Genomic DNA, 21,132 nt, shown 5'->3' on the forward strand with positions numbered 1-21,132 from the left:
CTGGGAAATGAGAGCTACGCTATAGCTACTTTTGGAGCCAGAGTGTCTGAGTCTCACACACACACACACACACACACACACACACACACACACACAGGGGTTGAACTCTGTATGCAGAGGAGCCCAATTGTAGAGTGGCAAAACACTCCATTATCCAATTAATACACACACTGGTTGGTTTAATTGGCAGTCCTTTGTGTTGGTGCTGTGTGCTGGTGGATGTTTTGCAAGCTGTAATGGAAACAGATGTGATTATGAGTGAGTGAGTCAGCAATGAAGTGGCCATTTTGGGGCTAGATCGCTGGCTGGCTGCACCCATTAAACACTGTGTGTGTTGATCCTTCATTACAGCTCTTTCTTTATTAGCCTCCACACCTGTGTGGCTGTCAGAGAACGTGTTAACGGCCGACCAGAGTCTATGACTAGACGGGTTTGACTTGCATGTTTTAGAGTCACCGTGAGAAACCAATGATCACTTAATACTACAGTGGTGTGATGTGAAATGATGGAGTAGGAAGTGAAAAAAGTTTTAAGATATTGTCAGTGAGGTGATATGAGTCACACATATCCCTAAACAATTCCACTGATTGGGATTTTCAATATTGATTCCAATAGCGTTGACTTTGATTATCTGTACCTCACAACTCCATAAGTGTCCTTTGGGCTTACTGAAGTGGCTGCCTCCCAGCAAAGAGCATCGCATTTGTTCCCCCCCCTTAAAAAGAATCCCTCCCTGACATTCTCTCTCTCTCATTCTGTTTCATTTTCTCTTCCCTCTCCTCTCTTCGTTTGAATATCGATAATTTGAAAGCACCCAATGAACTCCAGATATAGCCATTGTTTTTGCCCTGTGATGAACAGAGCTCTGCAGAGAGAGAGCGAGAGAGGTGAATCCAAATGCCCTTGGAGGGTCAGGGATACAAAAAAAGGAATTTATTGCCACTTTATTTTGTTCTGGAACAGTTTGCAATCATAAATTCTTCATAAGCAGAATACTTCAGAGAATGGTCTGTCTTCATAAATATATACGACAGAGGACATCAATTTCATTTAATTCACAATTTGTGTCAGCACAGCAGATGCCAATGCCTGACTTGATAGGGTTGTTTAATATGCAATTGAGACGGCGTAATGTGCAGTGCAGGGAGCAGAAATTCGCAGATTAAACTCCCCGCACCACTGCCATTTCATTCTAGCGGCTCTCTGCCCGATGCCACTCACCACAGACCAAAGAAATATTCCTTCGCTAAACAGAACTTTGTTTATGCATGAGCATCCTGTTCAAAACGTCACACATTTATTTGAGATCTCAGTAGAACTTTAATCAGCGCTGATTGCTGTGGTGGAAGAGAAAACGTGTTCGTTTGTTGTTTAATTTCCAAACAGCATCTCTTTAGCTTGGGAAAGGAATACATATGTTTATCTAGCTGAAACCAACCCACTCACACACACACGCACACACACACACACACACACACACAGAGTCATTTCTTCTATGCGACAGTACGCATTGTTTTACGTCTATGTATTCATGTGTTATAGCGAAAATATGTCTTGGAACTCACACATGACAGAAATGACAGCAGGAACATGTTTGAGTTGTTGGCATCTTGATAATTCTATGTTGTTGGATCTGTGCATGTCTGCGTCCTAATGGTACCTTGTTTCCCATGAAGTCCATAGTCCTTATGGGCCCCTGGTCAAAAGTAATGCCCTACATAGGGAATAGGGTGCCGTTTGGGATGCAACCCATGTGGATATGAGAGGGTGGATATGAGCAGAAGCTGCTTGGGGTACTACTGGGACAGGGATACGTCCTGGTAATTGAGAGACCAGCAATTATATTTCTCATGTTCAGAGATTAGATGAACAGTGATTAACCTAAAATTAGCCTCTAAGAGCAATGCACAGTTGAACCCCAGTCGGTCCGATAAGGATCAACAAGCCAGCCATACCGTACCATTAACAGGATCATCAAGACTAGAGCAGGCAGGCGTCTCCGATCCGATACCATCTCCTGCTTCCCTGGCTGATATCCAAGATGGAGATATAGCTGAGCTGCCCCCCTCTAAGCAGGGCGGTGGGGGTGGATGGTGGGGGGTAGACAAGGCAGGGTACCTAGCTACTGTACTGTATTTGGTGTAGTGTTCATGTGTTGCATAGATAAGAGGGTTTGGGGGTGGAAGAAGGAGCCCCAGGCCTGTTCATCATTTCAGAGGCGTAGCAGCAAGGCTTTATCCTGATTCACTCACTTCAATTGAGCTGCTAGCCAGCTCCATCTCCACAGGGTTCCCTGCTAACCGAGAGAGGGCCAGCATCCAAAATGGCACCCTATTCCCGATATAGTGCACTACTTTTGACCAGAACCCTGCACTATATAGGAAATAGGGTGCCATTTGAGACACAGACAGGCTCTCAGGTGGGATATTGACCCGTATTAGTGCACTGGAGTCTGAACGGGACTGACTGGGGGACAGGCAGGGTGGGGGCCTGGGGCGCGTTCCTTTTGCTTTTACCTAAAAACAGCAGAACAACTGTTTTATTTATGCAGATAACAATGACCTCCCAACAAGAAGGTCATATCATAATTTTGACCCATTCTGTCTCTTTTTCTGGATCCGGACTATTAACAGTACAGAAGGTGGAGTAGTGTTACGGTGTGTGTGTGTGTGTGTGTGTGTGTGTGTGTGTGTGTGTGTGTTCACCTGCAGCTGGTCCCACTTCTGTGTCATGGCATTGACTCGCTCGTCGAAGTCCGGGGGGAGCTGGGCTCCGCTCCTCCGCAGGCTCTCGGCCCAGCCCAGGAGGTGTGTCTTCTTAGGGTGCCACATACTCATCTCTACACTGTTCCCCTGGGGACAGACACATGAGAGAGAGACACGGGTGAGACATTGAGGGACACTGTCTGCACACTACAGGACGTACTGTGGAGGAGAGATACACAGCACTGACTACATGCATGTCATCTAGTGCACTGCGGAGCATAGAGACACACACACAGAGACGTGGGTGAGAGTACATTTGAACCGGCCTAATTTCCACCATTCATACAGAAACCGGTACCTGCGAAAAGCTAGTTAATTGCAGGGAAAGATGTCCGTTGTGAAAAGGCTATTTACTATTTGAGACACAATTGGCACACATTGGAGTACATAGTGTATTGTAGAGTTGCTCACAATCCCCAGCACTGACTATGTCATTCATTAAACTGGTGAGCACAGCAGTGCAGCCCCCTGCTGCACACAAAGGCAAACAGACATTTAAAATAAAAAAGCTCTGATATTTTGTGCCATAAACTGAGTGTCTCTCTGTCTCTCTCTCGCTCTCTCGCTCTCTCTCTCGGTCTGTGTTTATTTCTCCACCAACAAGGAATCTTACTCAGAGAAGGAAATCAGAGATATTGTTTCAACAGCATTACAACTGCACGAAACTCATATTTAGTGTAAATAAACTATAATATTCTAAGATGGAATATGTTTTGGGAACTGACATTTTCATTTAACTGGCTGAAGAAAAGCTTACTGTAACAGTACGAAATTGACACTCTTCAATCTCACATATTTTTGGTTAATTTCTCTCTTTCCCCTCCCGTTTCATTTTCTGCATCAATAGCTACTTGATTCTAGTTTTCGGTTGTCATTTATCATTACAGCACCAGCCACATTTAAATATTTAAATGTACTCTTGTTTTTTCCTTTTTTTTAACTGTCATCAGTCCAGAAACCATTTTTCATTGTCGCTTTTTTTTTGATGGAGATGGTATCACACTTCCTCTGAAGCCATTCATCCCTTTCAGATTTTTAATAGCGCCGCATGTAAAAGTAAATGTGTTACCATCTAACTATCAGGAAATGATCCAATTTATTTGTTGACAGCAAATATTGATTTTCCGAGTCTTCTTTTGTTTAAAAATGGCACATCATTGATCGAAAGTCAAAACATTACAGGAGAATAAAGTAGATAAGTGATTAAAATGCATGAGATCCAGAACTTTGAGATTAATGCTGAGAAGGATCTTTGATCAAATACACTGAACGCACTGGTGAGTTATAGCCTCCAGTCTCTGTCTGAGCTAGAATAGCCAAGGATCTGCATACCTTAACTTTGTGAAATAGCTCTGGTAGGATCATAGGATGAAGTTACGAAACATGTAATATAGTACGCCGGTGCAATTGCTGTCATGATGTGAAAATATACTCCATTTTTTTTCGTGTTGAACACAACATTGAAGGCCATTTTCATGACTAGGTGCTGGATGAAGACGAGCTTTAAGAAAATAGTGTCTAACTTAGTTGGAGTGACGGGTCTATGAGGGGTTGAGAGAAAGAGAGAGAGAGGGGGCGTGGTGGAATGAAGTGGGGGGGGGGGGGGGGGGGGGGGGGGGGGGGGGGGGGGGGGGGGGGGGGGGGGGGGGGGGGGGGGGGTAGGGGGGTGGAATGGAAAAGAACTGTGTGCTCTCCAAAAAAAAGCGAGTCACATGAAAATAGATGAGGAAAATCAACAAGCAATCATAACTTTAATTCATTCCACATATTAATGAGTACGAAAGACTGGAAATGTCAGCAGAAATGCAGTCATACATGAAAACATTTAATGCATTTTTGTAGATTCATCTTATCCATTAAATTAAAGTTTGTTCAGAGTCTGTAACGTGTTGAGACAACAGAAGTAAGACTCCATGAAGTGAGTCGGATGCCTCCGTATTTAAATGAATTTATACACAGTTATATAGTTAACACATTACTGCCAGCCACCACAAACCAGCCTCTATGAAAACTCACAGTTAACATCCAACAAAGTACAATGGACGCTGCAGCTAGCTGCCAAAATCATACCAATACACTGTTTACTGGTACAACAATAACACACTAATAACAGGTGTATTGTGCATATACATCATCATACTATCTAAATATATATATTTTTTAAAGGTGAAACATTACCACATATTAAATCATAAAGATGGCATTAATAAAACAGAATATTCACATATTCCAGGGCTTGTAAATACTAGGCTTGTAAATCTCAATGCTTATAAAGCCTAGCAATGGAATGGGCCACCTCTAACTCATAACATAGTGTGCTGTGGTGGTAGAGATTGACTCAAGAGAATCCTCCGTGGGGAATGTGTTCTCTTTAACCAACAAAGCCTTAAGAAAACAAAGCAGACAAATATGATAATTACTTCATCAATTTGGGGTGGGGGGCATCCTCACTACCTACAATTTGCTGTTGGCAGTGTCAAAGGAGAGGAAGACAGGGGCTGGGGAGAGGAGAGAGGAGGGAGAGAGAAATCCTCCATTGAAGAGAGCGAGAGCGAGAGAGAGAGCGAGAGAGAGAGCGAGAGAGAGAGTGCAGCTTCTACAGCTGATGAGAGAGGGGCTCTGTCTCCCTGATAGATGGACAAGCTCCAGCCATGAAAGAACAGGAAGAAATATTCAGTGTGTACTTAAAGAGAAAAAGGAAAACATCAAACCCTTGATTCAGATATAATTCTAGACTGTTTATGCAAAATGGAAGCGCTAAGTTGTTGAGTTGTTTTGTGTGTGTGTGTGTGTGTGTGTGTGTGTGTGTGTGTGTGTGTGTGTCTGTGTACTGAAAATCACCCCGTTGAAAAAATTCTGCTCTAACGGGTCTGGAACAAAAGGCCTTGAAACACTGTTAATTGTCACCATGGTGACCAGAAGAATAAGCCATTTTACAACTGGTATAGAAGGCTCACATTGAGCTCACAGTGAGTCAAGCATTTTTCTTTTTTTCCCTGCTTAGTGTTTAAGAACAAGGTGCCCAGTCACTCTGGGGTCAGCTACAGACCCAGGAGAATTTCCACTGGCCATTCCAGATTTCATCTAGCGTGGAATCATTCTGTTTTTAACGAGACACACAAGAGAAGAATAAACCTTTACATCATTAAAAAACATTTTTTTTAAAGGAGCAAACAAATTGAACAAGCAATATGATCATTCAGGGAACCATGAATTTGGAGAAAAGATTGCTATAGGCACAAGGAACCAAGGGAATTCTGGCCCTGTCATAACTGTGGACAGTGGTGATAACAATAGACGAGCAGACACGCAGTTTCAAGACATTTCTGCCTCCCTCTTTCCCTCCTTCCATCCAAAGAGGATGCATTACACAGATTTCCAAAGTGCTAATGAGAAATACAAGAGGATCAATAGACAAAGAAGTGCCCAGTCAGCCCACAGATTGGAAAAAAGAAAAAAGGAACAGCAGGGTCTTTTACAGAAAATGTTTCATGTTAGAAAAAAAGACTTGCTGCTGGACATGTACGGGGTTACAATAGCTTCTCCTTTCAAATTCTATGATCAGGGTCAAAATAATATTTTTCTTCTGTTTCTAACAACTGCTCTCAGTTGGACGTGTATTGTTGAATAATCGTTGGTCCTGTCCCTACAACACGGAGGGGGAGAGAGTCTCTCTCTCTCTCTCTCTCTCTCTCTCTCTCTCTCCCTCTCTCTCTCTCTCCCCCACCCTCTCTCTCCCTCTCTCTCTCTCTCTCTCTCTCTCTCTCTCTCTCTCTCTCTCCCTCTCTCTCTCTCTCTCTCTCTCTCTCTGGTGACCCCATAGGCAGCCCATGTCTAATGCCATTCAGTGACAAACAAAGACAGTCTTTATCCCAGCCCTGGGTTCTAAGCTCAGCTGCATGCAGTGTGGAGGAATCTGAGAGAGCCCGATGAGAGAGGGGAGGGGCGGGAGAGAGGTCCTCAAAACCTCAGCCCACGCCGCTCCACTCCTCTTTTCTCTCTTCTTTACCAGATTTTTCTTTACCAGACAAACACAGGAAACAATGCAATCAGCCAAGACCACAATGTTTTAGTGAGTGAGGAAAAAAAAACAAACCATGGATGGCTATGGAGTTTTGGCTCTGCCTGGCTAGGCCTCAGTGACAAGGCCAAGAAGGAGTGTTTGGCTGGGTGGTAGGCATCGCTAAGCAGCCCAGTTTGTTTAATCACAAGTGCATATCCTACAGGAAACTATAAACCAGCCAGCAGAACACACTGGGAGGGTTGTTAAACTGACACCTGTGTAGTTTAATAGATAATCATTCACGGTAAAACACTGCATAAGAGCAGTAGACTGCTCAGTATACTGTAATAACTTTGCTTCACAATTTGCCATGTAAATGAATATCACACTGGCCTGATCAGTATAAATGTGTTACCTTTGATGGAGATGGGGGGAAAAATTAAAATCTGCAGTGTCATTTGAAATTGGCAGAACTGGCCGAGTAAATTACATTTGAGGATTTTGAATGGCTTTCTTTCTTCTAGCTTATTCCATTTGCATTAGCTGAGAAATCATATTACATAGCCCATGCATTGTTAATTGGTCCTTTATTGCATTATCCATGATATAAATTAAATGACAAATATTAAAATGAATTGCAAATCCACTAATAGAAGATCATAAGACAATCTTTTTTAAGTATTACTCATTAATAATTGAATTGTAATTATATCACCAGCGGTCTGCGCTGCAATGGAGCAGACATTTTATATATCCACGTGGAAGGTTTTCCCTTCACAGTCCCTCTCCTCTCCTATTCTCTCCTCTGCTTCCCTCTCCTCTCCGTCCAGTGGGGCAGTCTTATTGTGACTGATGTGGGGGAATCATGGGGATTCATTAAGACCCTATGGAATGATGGAAGCGAAGGAGGGAGGAGGGAGGGAGGGAAGAAAGAGAGACGTTTTCTCCTCTGGTCCTCTTTCTAGACGCCTTGCGTCCTCCCTGAAAAAGACCAGCCTCCTACGCAGGCTGAGGAGCTCTCGCTCTGATACAGAGCAGCCCCTAGAAAAGTGACTCCTTTGTCAACAGAATACAAGAGAAAGTTTATTTTGTGGAGGAGGACCATGGAGAGAGAGAGAGAGAGAGGGAGGGAGGGGGGAACGAGTGAGAGAGAGGGCGGAGAAAAATCCCTCCCTCCATTTTCTCTCTCTGTCTCAGTCCTAACCAAGCATTTCTTATCAGACAATTAAGAGTTCCTATTTAAAGATCATTAAAAAGCCTTCCTTGGAGCGGCTAAGAGCCTGGCTGACTGAAAATAGTTAAATTCCTCCTTTTAGCCCTGTCCATCCATGGGGGAAGGAGAGAGAGAGAGAGAGAGAGAGAGAGAGAGAGTGAGAGAGAGAGTGAGAGAGAGAGAGTGAGAGAGAGAAAGAGAGAGTGAGAGAGAGAGAGAGAGAGTGAGAGAGAGAGAGAGAGAAAGAGAGAGTGGGAGAGAGAGAGAGAGTGAGAGAGAGAGAGAGAGAAAGAGAGTGAGAGAGAGAGAGAAAGAGAGAGTGAGAGAGAGAGAGAGAGAGAGAGTGAGAGAGAGAGAGAGAGAAAGAGAGTGAGAGTTGGGGGGGGGGGGCTGAATTGAACCGAATGAAAAGAAGCAGTTGGAAAATAGCTGCAATCATTTAATGCAGATGACCTCTGACAGAGTGGCCGCTCCTCTCTTTCCTCTCCTCGCTCACTCTCACTCCTTCCTGTCTCTCTCCTTCCTCTCTCGCCGTCTCTCTGGCAGCCAGAATTTGCATGGGCTCTGTGCGCAGAGGAACAATGTAACCTAAATGGTAGACAATCTTTATTCTAATGAAGTGGGTGTCAAGGTCAATGTAAAACTGTGATGATAAATGGCGCACCACTAGGCACCGGGAGTCACGCAGGCATTATGCTGCTTTCACATTAATTGTAGAGTGAAATCCAGAGTGAATTCCCCTATACAAAAAGGCCTGCTGTTGGCAGGGAGGGAGCAGGGTGGAGGCAGGGGGGTTGGAGAAGAGGCGGCTGGGAGGGAGGGACTCTATGGACGGGGAGACGATGCTGTAATGTCTGGGAGGGGAAGAGGACATCCGTGGACATCTATGCTGGGATTGTGCCTAAGGTATTTGACAGGCCGAGCACTGAGGGTCACAGTGCTCTATAATGAGATACTGAATGTGTCTTATAAATGTCAGATGGTTGAAAATGAATTCATTGTCAAAGATGCAAACAAATCACTATGAATTGTGACAGCATGGAGTAATGAAAAGATAGAAGTATTTTATGTGGCCATTTCTGTAATGTCTGCTCACTTCTCAAATAGTCATATATCTACTGATTGTATAGAGCACATGCACCTATACTTCTAGGAGGCAATATGCTTCAGCTAAAGGGGAAATAGGTCTAACACCATCCATCCATGCATGGAAACCTCTGATACAACAGGAACCTTGAGCTAACACAGAACCGTTAGAGTCAGAATCACCGAAGCCTGCTTTCCCTTTATGATGACTGACAGAACAAAACCTTCTAAACGCACCACCAACATCCCCCTAGGACCAGATGAAATCCTGATTAATATAACAGCGTTGGAAAAGACCCAAAAAAATTCTTTACAACGCTGTTACTTGACCCTGGTAGTGTTATATTCAATATTTCTCCTCAGTCTGAGTGAGTGTCTTTGAAGGACTGCTAGAGCTGCTTCTACACATTTCCTCAAACAGCAGGTGAGACAGAGGGGCATCCCTGAGGAGTTCTACAACACTGCAATGCTGGCTCAGAGCTGGGGAAACTACTTCACAGAGCAGAGAACGCACCTCCAAACTGAAACTCTCACAACCCCAATACACCTAGAGTATTACAAGTTCCAAGCCCTGACACTTTTATGTGGGAGCTTAAAGTGATTTAACATTTCCATGTGTTTTTAAAAATGTTAAAACCCATCACAGTTTTTTGGGGTATTTTTTCCAAAACCCGCCCCAAAAAATAAAATGAAGAAAAACAATGAAAATGTTGAAATGTTTATATGAGGATGGAGCAACATGATGCAACAATTACATTGGAAATTAGGATCGGCTCATAGCTTTGTGTAATTTCTGTGTTCTGAAGCATGGAAATGTAATCTGTCATTAATTAAGGAATGTTTTCTTCGTTCTCTGGCTTGGTATCATTTTTCTGTGTGTGTCTGACTGTCAGGTTGGCTGGAGCTTACTTTAAGTGGAAGACAGAGGGTGCATCCCAAATGGCTCCCTATTCCCTATATAGAGCACTACATTTGACCAAACCCCTATGGGCCATGGTACTACATAGAGAATAAAGCGCCGTATGAGATGCATACAGATAGTGTCCTGGGGTGTAATCATTAGTCCAAGCAGTTGCAAAACTGAAGTTTCTATTGGACAAATCCAGTTAGGTCCCGCCACGTTTCGTTTGCTTCCGTTCAATAAATGTTTTCGCAACAGAATCGGCGTACCCCTGTAGTGGTCTGCTTGGGACGACACCCTGGTCCTTATGTAATGCACTCTGACCCGTGTCCATATGGCTCTAGTCAAAAGTAGTGCACTATTCAGGTAATAGGGTGCCATTCCGGACACCAAAAGTGCACTACATACGGAATAGGGTGTTATTTCAGACACAGACCGGCAGGTTTACGCTCTTGTTTGTAATGAGCCAGCCACCGTCTTCCTATAGTAGCTTCAGGGTGGGCGAAGGAAGGCTGGCCGTCCCCACCCAGATTAGAATGTCACTGCTGACTTGGTGGCTAACAATGAATACAGCAGCAGCAGATACCACCTTGGGAAACTGGCTGATATTCAAATATACTGGAAAAAGTCACGCTGTAGCTCTGTTTCCACAGTATGCTTCATGGTTGGTTTGTACATGTTGTTTGTTATTGAATTGGGGAGGGGCTCCATCTCTGAAGAAAGAAAGAAAGAAAGAAAGAAAGAAAGAAAGAAAGAAAGAAAGAAAGAGAGAGAGAGAGAGAGAGAGCCAGAGAGAGAGAGAGAGAGAGAGAGAGAGAGAGAGAGAGAGAGAGAGAGAGAGTACAGAAAGTGCAGTGAAGTCTATAGGGCAGGTGTTTGTCTGTTACTGGCTAGCTGCGCACTCTGAGGCCTTGCCTGGCCGTTCTGTCCAGCGTTTTGGAGCGTGGCCAACAAAATGAAAGGAAAAAGAGACAACCGTGTTGTTTGCCTTGCCATTCAGAGCAGCTAACAGTTCTCTTCAAGAGTAATGAAAGAGGGCCAAGATTACATCACTACATCAAAATGCCATTAAAATCATCCTTCAGCCTAAAAGCAATCCAAAATCAAGCCAACCATCTGTAATATGTCCCCTAATATGTTGGTGGTATACCGACGCAGTGCATTCTCCCTTTCCCTCTGCAAACCTCAGTGCCATGGAAGTTTTTGCTAACAATTAGAGTAGCAAGCCCAACCCCCCACCAATGCTTTCATGCTGTATGAGTAAACTTTGCAAAGTTCCCACAGTGCTTCTTCTGGATGAAATGCTAATGCTGCTCCATTGCCTAGCTACAGGGAAATGCTCTTTTTTTCAATGGGCTAACAGAGAGAGAAAGAGGAGGGAGAGAGAGTGACGAGAGAGACGAGAGGGGTAGAGAGAGAGCAAGACTCAGAGAGAGGAGAGAGGACTAAAGAGACTCGCAGAGAAAGCGAGAGAGAGAGAGAGAGAGAGAGAGAGAGAGAGAGAGAGAGAGAGAGAAAAGACAGGGGATAGAGCATAGAGAGGGGAAGAGAGATAGGACATAAGCTGCTACTAGTTTTCAGAGGCATGGCCCAGAAAAGAAACAGCAGGCTTAGGAATTCTAGCCACCACCATACCAGTCAGTGACCAAACCACCAGCCCCCCAGCCCTCCCTCCCTCCCTCCATCCATCTCCCACCATCTATCCCTCCCTCCCTCCCTCCATCTATCCCTCCCTCCCTCCATCCATATCCATCCATCCATCCATCCATCCATCCCTCCCTCCATCCATCCATCAATCCATCCCTCCCTTCCTCCCTCCCTCCATCCCCATACCCATCCACTATCCAGTAAACCCTCCACTCTCCCACTCCCTCTCAGAGAGTCTGTCATGCCTGCCAGCCACCAAAGCTCTCAGCATATTGACTCAACCTGTTTGCCATTCTATGAGTAAAAGACCAAATAGACTTTAAAACATCACTAATACTGAACATGGATGGTTGGTTTCTGTATGAATTGCAGACAAATTGAGTCAGAATTTCTGGGTTACATGCCATTTCACCAGGATTGGATATGAAATACCAACCGTTAGTGCATGTTGAATTACAGGCAAGTTTATATACTGTATTCTAAAATGATAGCAATGTATGGTAACACTTAATTTGGATAGTCAGTCCATCTGTAGATGCTCTACAGACCATCTACACGATCAGTAACATTTCAACAAACAATCTACTAGTTCTAACCTTTATCAAAACCTTAAACTTAACTCTTACCCTAACCCTTATTTTAAACCTAACTTTGACCTTAGCAAGCAGTTGCTTGTCAACAGATTGTTTGTTGATAGTATGACCATCTGTAGAGCGTGTATAGATGGACAATCCAAACTATCCAAATAAAGTGTGACCCAATGTAGTGTGTTGTCTGGACCTCATTTATCATTCCCTCTCTCATTCAACATGAATACATGTCAATGATTATTTCTGAAGGGGATGTTTTTTTCTTGCCTCTGAGAGTCTAACCTTTGCATTAGCAGCACTGTGTTCTCTCTCTCATAGCCCTGTCTCTCTCCTGGGTGTGAAAATCACTAGGGCTGCGTTCAGCCGCAGTGTTATTGATGAAAAAGCAACGAGCCAGTCGGGGCAATGCTTTATTAATTAATCTCCTAATTCCCAGGCCTGAATTTAGCCCAACTAGACAGACTTGTAAATGATATGCTTTGCTCTTGTCAACAAAGATATTTGTATTTCTGAATTATGCATATGGTATAATGGGACTCCATCAGAAGTGCTGACAACAAAATATTTGGAAACTACAAAATTCACAATCTCAAGGGCTTCAATTCCCTATTTCCTGCCTAGATTTTATGAACTGCCAACGAAGCCTATATTTGATATGGAGAAGGTTAACTGTCAAATCATTTTAGGCCTGCTACTGATGTCTTGGAATAAACAAACAAACACACACAAGAAAGCCTTCAAAAACCCAATTAGCCTACCTAATATTTGGCAAAATACAGAATTATACACAGGTCTTTGAGCAGGTGTTTGAGCATACTGTAAATCCTATAACCCTATATGTAGCCTATTTTATATGTAATTCTATATGGATTATTTGTGTAATTCTGTGTGATCAAGGATATGTTTAGGGTGGGTCACAAAGCACTGGTTCGAGGTCTCTTACCCAAACTTTCCCCTCTCCCACTGTCTAACCTTGCCATGTAAAGTGACTGGCTGGTTGATGGGAGAAAGTGTGCCATCTGGTGGCCGCCTAAGAGTACCGTCTGAAACGGAGGTCATCTCTCCCGCTTTAACAATCTGACTGGATCAATCTATGAGTCTCTATTCTAACGTCAAAAGACTGGGCGTGGATTCAGTTTCCAGTCCTGTTTAGTGACCACACAAGGCATACTCTTTCTCATCTGCTCTCATTCAGAGGGGCATATATATATGTTCTCCCATATATATATATATACATTATAGAAAGTACAATGTATTCTACTGTGCACAGAACATGACTGCTTAAGCCAACAGTACCCAGCTAGCACAGTAGTGTCACGCCCTGACCTGAGTATTCTTTGTTTTCTTTATATATTTTGGTTAGGTCAGAGTGTGACGAGGGTGGTATGTGTGTTTTTGTCTCATCTAGGGTGTTTGTACTGTTTAAGGGTTTTGTAGGTTTATGGGGTTGTTTCCATCTAGGTGTTTATGTAGGTCTATGGTTGCCTAGATTGGTTCTCAATTAGAGGCAGGTGTTTATCGTTGTCTCTGATTGGGAACCATATTTAGGCAGCCATCTTCTTTGGGTATTTTGTGGGTTATTGTCTATGTTATACGTTAGCTCATTGTTTATATAGCAGTCGTTTTGTTGTTCATTAATGAAAAGAATAATGTATTCTAACCACGCTGTGCTTTTGTCTACTCCATATGACGATCGTGACAAGTAGATCTGGGCCGATTCCGGCTGACGTCATATGGCCTGAGTGTGGCCCGCCTTCAGCAGTATTTATGGTTAGGATGCAGGGATTGAGCTCTGGCAAATTCTGGTGTGAGTTATCTGGCCCAAATGTATTACTTGGGGCTCGGGGCGATTGTGGCTACTCTCTGGCAGATGATTACATGGGCTGCTTTATATAATTACCATTTCATTATTTATGTATTTTTCCATATTTTCTTATTGTTTCTGTGATCCAAAAAATATTTAAATTATTTAAGTCTTTCCTGTTTAAGTAGTATTTTGATACTTTGTGCAAGGCAATTTATCAGAATGAAAACCTTTGCGGATGGGGCCTCCCAAGTGGTGCAGTGGTCTAAGACACTGTATCGCAGTGCAAGGCGATGCACAATTGGCCCAGTGTTGTCCGGGTTAGGGGAGTGTTTGGCCGGCCGTCCTTGTCCCATCGCGCTCTAGCGACTCCTGTGGCGGTCAGGGCGCATGCACGTTGACATGGTTGCCAGAAACACTGTAGTTTCCTCGGACACATTGGTGCGGCCGGCTTCCGGTTACGTGGGCATTGTGTCAAGAAGCAGTGTGGCTTGGCGGGGTTGTGTTTCGGAGGACGCAAGGCTCTTGACCTTCATCTCTCACAAGGCCCACGGAAAGTTTTACCCGCCCCTACGAAAACTTTGTGGATGGTATTTGTATGTATAAAATGTATAATAGTAACATTTAAAATGACTAAATCGGGTAATTTTGTATACATTTATTTAAATTAGCGTCGGGACACTTCTGGTAAGATGCCGGCAAAGTCGGATGAATTCCGGTAGACGGAAAGGGCCTGATGTATTTGGGCCGATTTTGGGAAGTCATTCATTTTGATTCCTGGCCGAGTCCGACACTGTTTCACCCCCCCCCCCCCCCCCCCCCCCCCCCCCCCCCCCCCCCATATCCGAGCTCTGTTTTCAACGTAATCGACTCACGTTCGCATGAACCGATTCATGGCCTGTCTATGTCGGGGTTGCGTCTGATTTAGATGGCCCAAATTCACATGCACATTAGCACTCAGTGTAGCGCGAGCAGCGACGATGTCACAACGGTATCCAAAAACATGGCAGACATTGGATGAATATAAAATATCAATATCTTCGGCTGTCACCAGGTTTCCTTCCAACCCTTTTATGCGAGTAAAGTGTCGGATAAAGGACTGATGGAAACAGAATGTGTCGACAAAATAAAATACGCTAGACAACGTGGGATCTTTTTGTGTTGGTAAAATGAACTATGCAATACATGTTGGTGGAAATGCTATTACGTGTAAATATTGATATTATAACCATCCTATCGAAGTAAACATGGAGTCACACGATGACATGTGTGGTCCTCCCACTACGAATCGTCGGGAAAGCATGCAGTTTATTAGGCTACAGATTAAATCAATTATGATGAACTTTACAGGGTGGTGAAAGTGCAAGGTGATGAGCTTGCTGCTCCTTATCAAAACGTATCGAGGGTCTTATTCTGGTGACATGATCATCGATGCTTGACTGCCGTTTGACAAATAAACATTATTTTGTTAATTTGTCCATAATAATCTCATCATGTAGGCTATACCTGCATTGTATCTATGAGCTGTTGGCTGACACCAGTGGGCACATTAGCTATATAATGCAATTAAGTTTTTGTGAGAAAACATTCAGTAGAAACCTATTTAACTTGTATCTTTTATTCAGTACATGGGTATTTAACCACAAAATGTATTTGTATGTGCACTACAACATCACACACAGCCTTTTATCCCCAACAAGTCAATTTGATGGAAACACATCTCTGGTGGGAAAATGCGCATAATGTTTTTGTGCGGATTTTAGAATATTCACATGAACATCTGTCGCCAATTGGATGGAAACCTAGCTGAGTGATTGGGGGGGGGGGGGGGGGGGGGGGGGGGGGGGGGGGGGGGGGGGGGGGGATCGGCCTCAGCGACAACTCTTTGAACAATTCAATGGAAGTTTTGTGCACAAAAGGTAATGACTAAAGTGTCTTTTAAGGAATTTTCAAATCTGAATTCTCTATATGGCCGTGTATGGAAACTGTCATTCTGGCCCGGGCATTAGTTAAACTGCAGTAACGAAGCAAGACGAGGAGCAGTCGAAACCGTGCTTCAAGACCGGAACCCTGGACCCTTGGCTGTGACCCCACTCTCTGGGGTGGGATATCCAAGAAACACATTTCCAATTCACACTTGTATTAATACACACTTGTACATGTGTGAAAAAGGACAATTATAAGCACCCACAAATTAATATTTGATTATCTAACCCGAACATAAAAAATGTCCAGCTCACGAAAGATCCATTCTCTCATCCTCAATTTCTCTGTTTACAAGCCCTTCAAGTCCTTCTATAATGTTCTTGATGTGTTCCATCCTCCCTCCTTCTCCCTCCTCCACTTCTGTCAGTGTCATCCAGACCAGCATGGTAGGAGAAAGAGCAGAATCCTCCTCTCCCACTTCGACCACCCTCTCCTCCTCTCTGCCCATGTCCAAACACAAACGCACGGAGGCGCACACCAACTACAATCTACTCTTTCAAGTGTTGTTATGGCAACATAGAACTTAACTCCAGTGAATCAAACAGTGTTGCAGATCAATAATGAGAGTCCCAGTGCTCTCGTCTCTCCACATATTAAATTACATGTCAGGGCTTTACCTGCACCAGGGCCGTCTGCAGCGTCTACTAGACACGCTCACGTCTCTCTTTGAGCGTCTCCCCAATGCTCCCAAGCCTAATTGTTGGCCTCAAACTACTGTTTGAATATCTCTCACTTCCACAAATGATACAGAGGAGTCTAGGTCCTGTAGGAGACCTCACAGAAGGCAAGAGATCAGCTCACAACAAGGCTGTTACTGTTACGGTACGAACCTACCCACAGGTCCCAGGCAGATTGAGTTCAGCATCCATCCGTCCGTTCAATTCACCATGCATTAGACGCCTCGTGTGTTAAGTAGATCATTGGGTGTTTTTGTTGAAAATGAGCTGTAGAAATCAGGGGTGTCACGCGAGGAGAGCTCCATAGGATCCGGCCTACCTATGTAGCGTCGGGCTGATTGGTTTTGGAGGCAACGTTAATGAGCAGGTGTCTGAAATGGAAAGGGCCATGCGTTGCTACGTGGCGTGCTGCCTGCCTGCGCTTCAGCCATGTGTGCTGCGTCTACCACCAAGCACCATGGGCTATTTGAAATTAGAATCTAGCGGTGGGGGAGTCCTAGATAACCACAGTAATTAGCTGGACTCCAATGGAACCATCCACAGGGCACACTGGCCAGGCAGAGAAAGAACGGGAGAGAGAGAGGGAGAAGGCAGGGAGGCGGGAGGATAGATGGAGGGGCAGGGCGGCTGAAAGTAGCTAGCTAAGGCTTTCACGTTTATATACAGTCAAGCCTGCTCTGCTCGTTAAGTCAAATTAAAGTAACTATCAATTTAACACCTCTGCTTGAGTTTCAGTCCAGGTTGAAAGAGAAAAAGATTAAGAAAGAGAGAGAGAATGAAAAAGCAAGGAGAGAGCCCTCAATAGAGAGGGAGGCGGAGAGAGAGAGAGAGATGTGTGAGCTGGTCTGGGTGGTATGGGGACTCGGGTGATGACACAGCTGGAGCTCGCTACTGACTGGCTGTCTGGCCTCTTGTTTGGGGACTAGCTCAGTCTCTAATGTGTGTTTAGAGAGGAAAACACTTATTTTAAGTCCAATCCATTACGGAGCATCTCTTAACTCTGGCCATTGAGAGAATTAGAGATACAAATGGGCTTTTTAATTTGACCTTGACTGTAGGTAGCAGCAGGAGAGTAGAGAAGGGGGAACGGTAGTGTTGCAGAGGCCTCACTAGAGATAGAAAGGAAATAAACACTCATATTCACACTGTTGAATGCTGTCATATTGCATGCAACGTTTGAACCAGAAGGTCTATGTCAGGCTGGAGCCTCACTACAGAGAGACAAGATCAGCCACATGATCAAACATATGTGTGTATAGCTAGGTAAATAGCTCCTTTCATAGGGTTACTCCATATTGGTTAAGCAAAGTGACGTCAAAACTGGCAGAGTCTAATAACCAATGTGTTATGTATTCTGGTGGTTGGCGACGGAAAATAACCATGCCACAATATAGCCGGCTTCACCAAAAAAAAAAGTATCCTGTCAACAAAAGCACATGTATTCTCTCTAGAACTTCTACTTACCAGACATAAAGTGAAATGTGTCAAATAAACATCAGAATCCAACTTTTGTCCAAACCTAACCATAATCCTGAGGAGTTAGACAGCAGACTGCCATTAGACCACGCTCATCACGTGAGACTTCCTACCACGAAACCTACCATTGTTTACAGGAATATGGTGTGGTTTGGACACGAGTTGGATTCTGACGTTTATTTGATCGCTAGGGACACATTTCACTTTATGTATGATAAGTAGATTTCCTAGTGTAACGGGTGTCGTCGGAAAGATGAGACCAAGGCGTAGTGTTCTTTGAGTTCCACATAATTTATTAACGAAGTGAAACTTTAGAAAATACAAAACAATAAAGAATACAACGACCGAACAGAGGGAAAAGGGCTGCCTAAGTATGATCCCCAATCAGAGACGACGATAGACAGCTGCCTCTGATTGGGAACCATACTCGGCCAGAAACAAAGAAATAAAGAACATAGAATGCCCACCCAAATCACACCCTGACCAAAACAAATAGAGATAAAAAGGCTCTCTAAGGTCAGGGCGTGACACCTAGAGATTATACAATTGCTTTTGTTGACAGGAAACATTTCTTGGTGAAGCCGACTATATTGTGATATAATTATTTTTTAACCTTTAGCTAGCTAGCTAACTACCGCAGAGGCTACAGTGACTGGCCTGTGTGTTCTATTTACAGAGTCCAATCCAATCAACGTTCGCAGCGGAATCAACATCAAGCTAGTGTAAGTCAGTGAGTAAGTCACCAGTTGTGTAAGTCACCAGTTGGGTTTCAGAGCTAGACACAGCACAGAGACTGCCCTGGTAAGGGTCACCAATGACCTCCTTGTGAATGCTGACTCTGGGGCTGCCAGCATACTCATACTGCTGATCCTCAGTGGAGTATTCGACACAGTCAGCCATGCCATCCTGCTGGACCGCATGGAGAAGCTCCTGGACCTGTCAGATACTGTACTGGACTGGTTCAGGTCCTACCTCACTAATCATTACCAGTTTGTAGCCATCGGTCCTAGTAGGTGAGACACAGGGGGTCCCTCAAAGCTCGGTCCTGGGGCCACTACTGTTTTGTATCTACATGCTGCCACTGGGAAACATCTTGAGGAAACACCGACTGGGCTTTCACGTTTATGCTGACGACACTCAGCTGTATGCTTCCACAAACACTGTCAATGCCACTGCACTCCTGGTCAGCTGCCTACAGGACATTGAAGCATGGATGCAGTTGAGTTTCCTGCAGTAAAACTGCAGAAAGACAGAGGACATCCTGATTGGCACTCGCACCGTTAAAAACAACACCAGCAGCTACAGCCTCAATATTGATGGTGTCCAGTGAGGTTCGCAACCTGGGTGTGATATTTGACAGAGTGACTTGATACATCTGCCAAGTGCTTAAAAAGGCTGCAATATGTCCATAACTGTGCTGCACATTTCCTCACCCACATCTCCCCCCACGAGCACATCATTCCAGTGCTGTTCAACCTCCACTGGTTACCCATGTGCTCATGCATTGACTACCAAATCCTGGTTCACTCCTACCAAGCTCTCCACAACTCTGGACCCAAGTACCTGTCTGACCTCATTCTACACTCCTGCCCCACACGCACCCTTCGCTCCTCCAGGTCCGTCTCCCTTCAGCAGCCCCGCAGCAGACTAAGAACTATGGGTGACAGGGCTTTCAGTTGCGCGGCTTCATAGCTGTGGAACACACTTCCAGACACCATTTGTGACCTTTTCAGGAAACTAGGCATACTGTATGTCGCACATCACTACTTCACAGGAGAGGCATTTGAACATAAACATGTTCAGAAATGCCTTCAGGAACATTTGAACTTTCATGTGCTTTAATAACAAACCTGTATTCCATCCGTAAATACGACTAAAGTTTTTTAATTACGAGCCTAGTTGGTTTAGCCACGGAAAAAGGAAGGAACCTTCCCGCTAGCCATGATTGGTTGAGATAATGGACATGCCAGGAGATGAGTTTGGATTGGTCTGCCATGTAGCATGCTTCTGTCTAGAACATGAGCTGCTCATTATGTGTTGATACTCCGTTCTACCGTGACGTTTTTGAAAGATATAACGTTAGCCATCGAGTACCACAAAAGTTTTTCTACTTTCCTCAACAACATTGAGCAGGCGATATCGACAGATCAGTTGAAAAAAGTGATGGGCTACTGTCTGAACACACCACGGTTAGTGTGAACCAGAGTGACTTGATACAACGCTGGCCAAACAAGATGTAGCTACAAACAAAACTGAGTTAAATGGTTCCAGTCTGCCGTGAAGCGTTCATCCATGTATATGGGTAAGAGTCTAGCTACATTTTCAGATATTATACGTTTCTAATTTTGTTATAAAGTTGTTTTCATTGCAAGTTAAAGCATACTGTTCGCTAGCTAGTGAACGTTAGCTTGCTGGCTCGCTAGCTAACGTTACGTGTATGATCAGTGTAGTAATATTATTCAAATCAGAAACCATTTGCATTGCTAGTTATAGCCTAATGTTAGCGAGCTAACATTGAACTTAGTTGGTTAGCTGTTTAGCTACCTGCAGATTCATACTGCAGCTATGACAATGTTTGTATTGGTAGTAGTATAGGTAGGGATTATGCCGGTTCATTGTTTAGCTAGCTAACTACATGTCTAAACAAAAGACTCCACTTCATCAGATGATTACAAGACCCATCAAGTTAGCCAGGTGTGTCTGGGGGTGATTACGGCCATCTATTGAACATGTGTACATGTCTAGACAATAGTGCCCGATCCACTTAGCTAGATGTGGCTGGGGGTGGTTATAGCATTTCCTTCACATGACCCATCAATTTAAACAAATGTGTTGGGTAAACATCATCTAATATTTATTAAATATTTTTATCTGGACACTTTCTGTTTCTGATATTGCTACTATGTAAGTTACCATTTCACTGTACCATTTGCACCATCTGTATTCTGTGCATGTGACAAATAAACTTAGATTTGATTTGATAA

The 21,132-nt window shown here is 44.0% G+C and overlaps 1 protein-coding gene across 4 annotated transcripts in view; it reads right to left on the reverse strand.

The window, feature by feature from the left end:
- The window catches only part of akap6 (A kinase (PRKA) anchor protein 6), a 193,657-nt gene that overhangs the window by 45,166 nt on the left and 127,359 nt on the right, over positions 1-21,132 (reverse strand). For all 4 annotated transcript variants that reach the window (XM_036954678.1, XM_036954676.1, XM_036954675.1 and 1 more), the window contains exon 10: positions 2,706-2,852. In XM_036954678.1, coding sequence (XP_036810573.1) covers positions 2,706-2,852 — 147 coding nt within the window. The remainder of the gene's footprint in view (positions 1-2,705; positions 2,853-21,132) is intronic.

This window comes from Oncorhynchus mykiss, chromosome 19, assembly GCF_013265735.2.
Source record: "Oncorhynchus mykiss isolate Arlee chromosome 19, USDA_OmykA_1.1, whole genome shotgun sequence".
Lineage (NCBI taxonomy): Eukaryota > Metazoa > Chordata > Actinopteri > Salmoniformes > Salmonidae > Oncorhynchus > Oncorhynchus mykiss.